The sequence below is a fragment of the Nansenia antarctica genome, assembly GCF_963989245.1.
Source record: "Nansenia antarctica genome assembly, chromosome: 4".
NCBI classification, from domain to species: domain Eukaryota; kingdom Metazoa; phylum Chordata; class Actinopteri; order Argentiniformes; family Microstomatidae; genus Nansenia; species Nansenia antarctica.
In genome coordinates, this window is record NC_137689.1 from 18641537 (window position 1) to 18643932 (window position 2396).

Below are 2396 nucleotides of genomic sequence, written 5' to 3' on the forward strand. Positions count from 1 at the left end.
TTATCTGATTTCCTCACTCCTACAGCTGCAAAGAGCAACTCTCTAATCCTCTAGTCTCTAATCATGTAATATGGTGCTGTGGCAACCCCTTGAAAGGCTTATGAGAGTAATGTGTTTGTTCCCTGGTAGAAGCAAATGCAAACAGTAGACACAATGTCCGACATCTACTTCTAGTCCAGTCAATTGGATTTGTCTGTGATTGCAGGTGACAATGACGATTCCTCAGGTTGTCCTGACGGGGACACTGTGCTGCCTACTGTCGCTGCCAGGTCTGTTTCAACACTAAGCCAATATATTTCTGGATAAACGCAGATGGGCTAAATGTGGGGTTTTCTAAAACACTAGATGGCAACTGACGTAATACTACATGGTCTACTCTACACACAATATAAATCAACTCTTCTCTTGTTCAGAATCACTGTTGTCTTCACACCCTGTCAACTCTGTTGGTGTTCTCTGGTCTGCCCTGTCTCTTTCCCTACAGGTTTCCTGGAGGCTACACCGCTAATGAAGATAAAGAAGGCTGAAGGTGATGGGGAAACATGTGTTTCTGCTACTGCCATATATATACACCATGTGCTTATTTAGCTGTGTGCTGCTCCTACCTCGTGCGGTGTGCGTGTGTGTGTGAGAGAGTTTTCACTCTATTTTTTTGTGTAATTTGTTGTTCCAACCCTCCTTTCCTTGACCGTGCTTCCTGCCTCTTTCAGCCAATGCAGTCAGCATAGACTCTGCCCAAGCACATGACTTTCTGTCACAGTCACGCCTCAAACGGGATCTGGACCCTAATAAATGGCACCGGGGCACACCTGATTTTCAATCCTACTACAAGTTCTACAACAGCATTGGGCACACTGAAGGAGTAAGTGAAAGGATGTATAGGATGTTTTGTAATATTTAAAACAGGAAATTTGTATTTTGTTTCTTGAGGTTAAGCAATAGATAATGTCATTTCACTTCGTACCCCTTCTCCACTTCAATCCATCTCACCATTCATTTTCCCTTCTCATCTCTCCTTTTTCTCTGGTCTCTCAGCTGTATGAGATTGACAGGATCAGGATGGTGTATCAGCAAATGCGTCACCTGGAGCAAGTATATGGCCCTGATGCCTCCAACTACCAGAATGTCCTGGGTGTACTGACCACCACTCCACCACCACCCACCACCACCCTGCCTCCTCCTACCACCCAACCTCCTCCTCCTCCCACGACACCACCACCACCACCACCACCCTCTTTTTCAGATGCTAATGTTATTTATCTGTGTAACCCCAAAGACCCGCTTTGTAAACCTAGCATCGTCTACCTGCCAACCGGTGCCGTTCCGGTCCTCTGTGACCCACGATACCACCCTGCCTGTAATCCCAAAACTAGATCTGCACCTGTGGAACCAGCTGCTAAAGCAGCGCCTCCTCCTCCACCACCACCACCACCACCCCCTCCCAAAAAATCTCTTCCACCTCCCCCTCCTCCTCCTCCTATCATCATTAAAGGAATGGAGTACGACTGCGATCCTTACTGGGACCCTGACTGCCTGGTTGACCACCCACCTCGCCCTGTCGTGGCAACTTCCCTACCACAAGTTGAGGAAGCAACTTGGGGCACTGCACCTGTGGACTTTGTGGCCCCAGCACCAGTGAAAAAGAGTAAAATCACCAGCCCTTCCTTCGACCCTTATGATTACCGGCGTGAACTCTATGACCCGTACCGATACACCGACCCTGCCCCTGCCCCTGAACCCCAGTGAAAATCAGTGGTTCAATACAGGTATGAATGTGAATAAAACCAAAATGAGCACAACAATTTCATCATGTATGACACTTATTCAGTGCTATCAGAACATAATGCTGGAGAATAAAGCTTTGAGAAAATGGTTACACATTGTTTTGTTGTAAAGACAATAGAATTATTATATATTACATTCAACGTTGTGTGTGTGGCTTTTTTAATCAACTTAGCCTACTATAAAGGCAGCATCCCTTATGAACCATGTGCCATTTTTTCCCCCTTTTTTTTTTTTTCTTTCCTTTCCTAACACTCCTCCTAAATTTCGTTGTTTGGTACCTGTACTATAGCAATGACAATAAAGACCATTCATTGTATGTGGTGCAAGGGCGTCCTCCAGTGGTGAGAAAGAGAAACAAGTGCATTGTACAAGACACTTCAGGCTGTGGACACCATCTTGTTGAGGGACACCTGTAATATACAATGTGGCTCTTTTAAACAGTTTGGTCCATGTTTGTGTTGTTCAAGTAGACTTGTCTTAGAGTATTACAGCCACTGATTGATAAAAACCGATAGCGATATGTGTTGAATGGGTTACAGTCAAAGAAGCGAGAGAAATGACATTTGTGTGTTGTAAATTGCACTGTCTAGGGACAGAATTTCAACACCACC

General features: G+C 45.2%; 1 protein-coding gene across 1 annotated transcript; it reads left to right on the forward strand.

The window, feature by feature from the left end:
- Window positions 1–211: 211 nt before the first annotated feature.
- Window positions 212–1746, forward strand: and3 (actinodin3; the record flags this gene model as incomplete). Its single annotated transcript, XM_080529150.1, has 4 exons — window positions 212–269; window positions 485–529; window positions 711–862; window positions 1036–1746. The coding sequence occupies 4 exons, from the start codon at window positions 212–214 to the stop codon at window positions 1744–1746; spliced, it is 966 nt and encodes a 321-aa protein (XP_080385276.1).
- Between the last annotated feature and the right edge of the window lie 650 nt (window positions 1747–2396).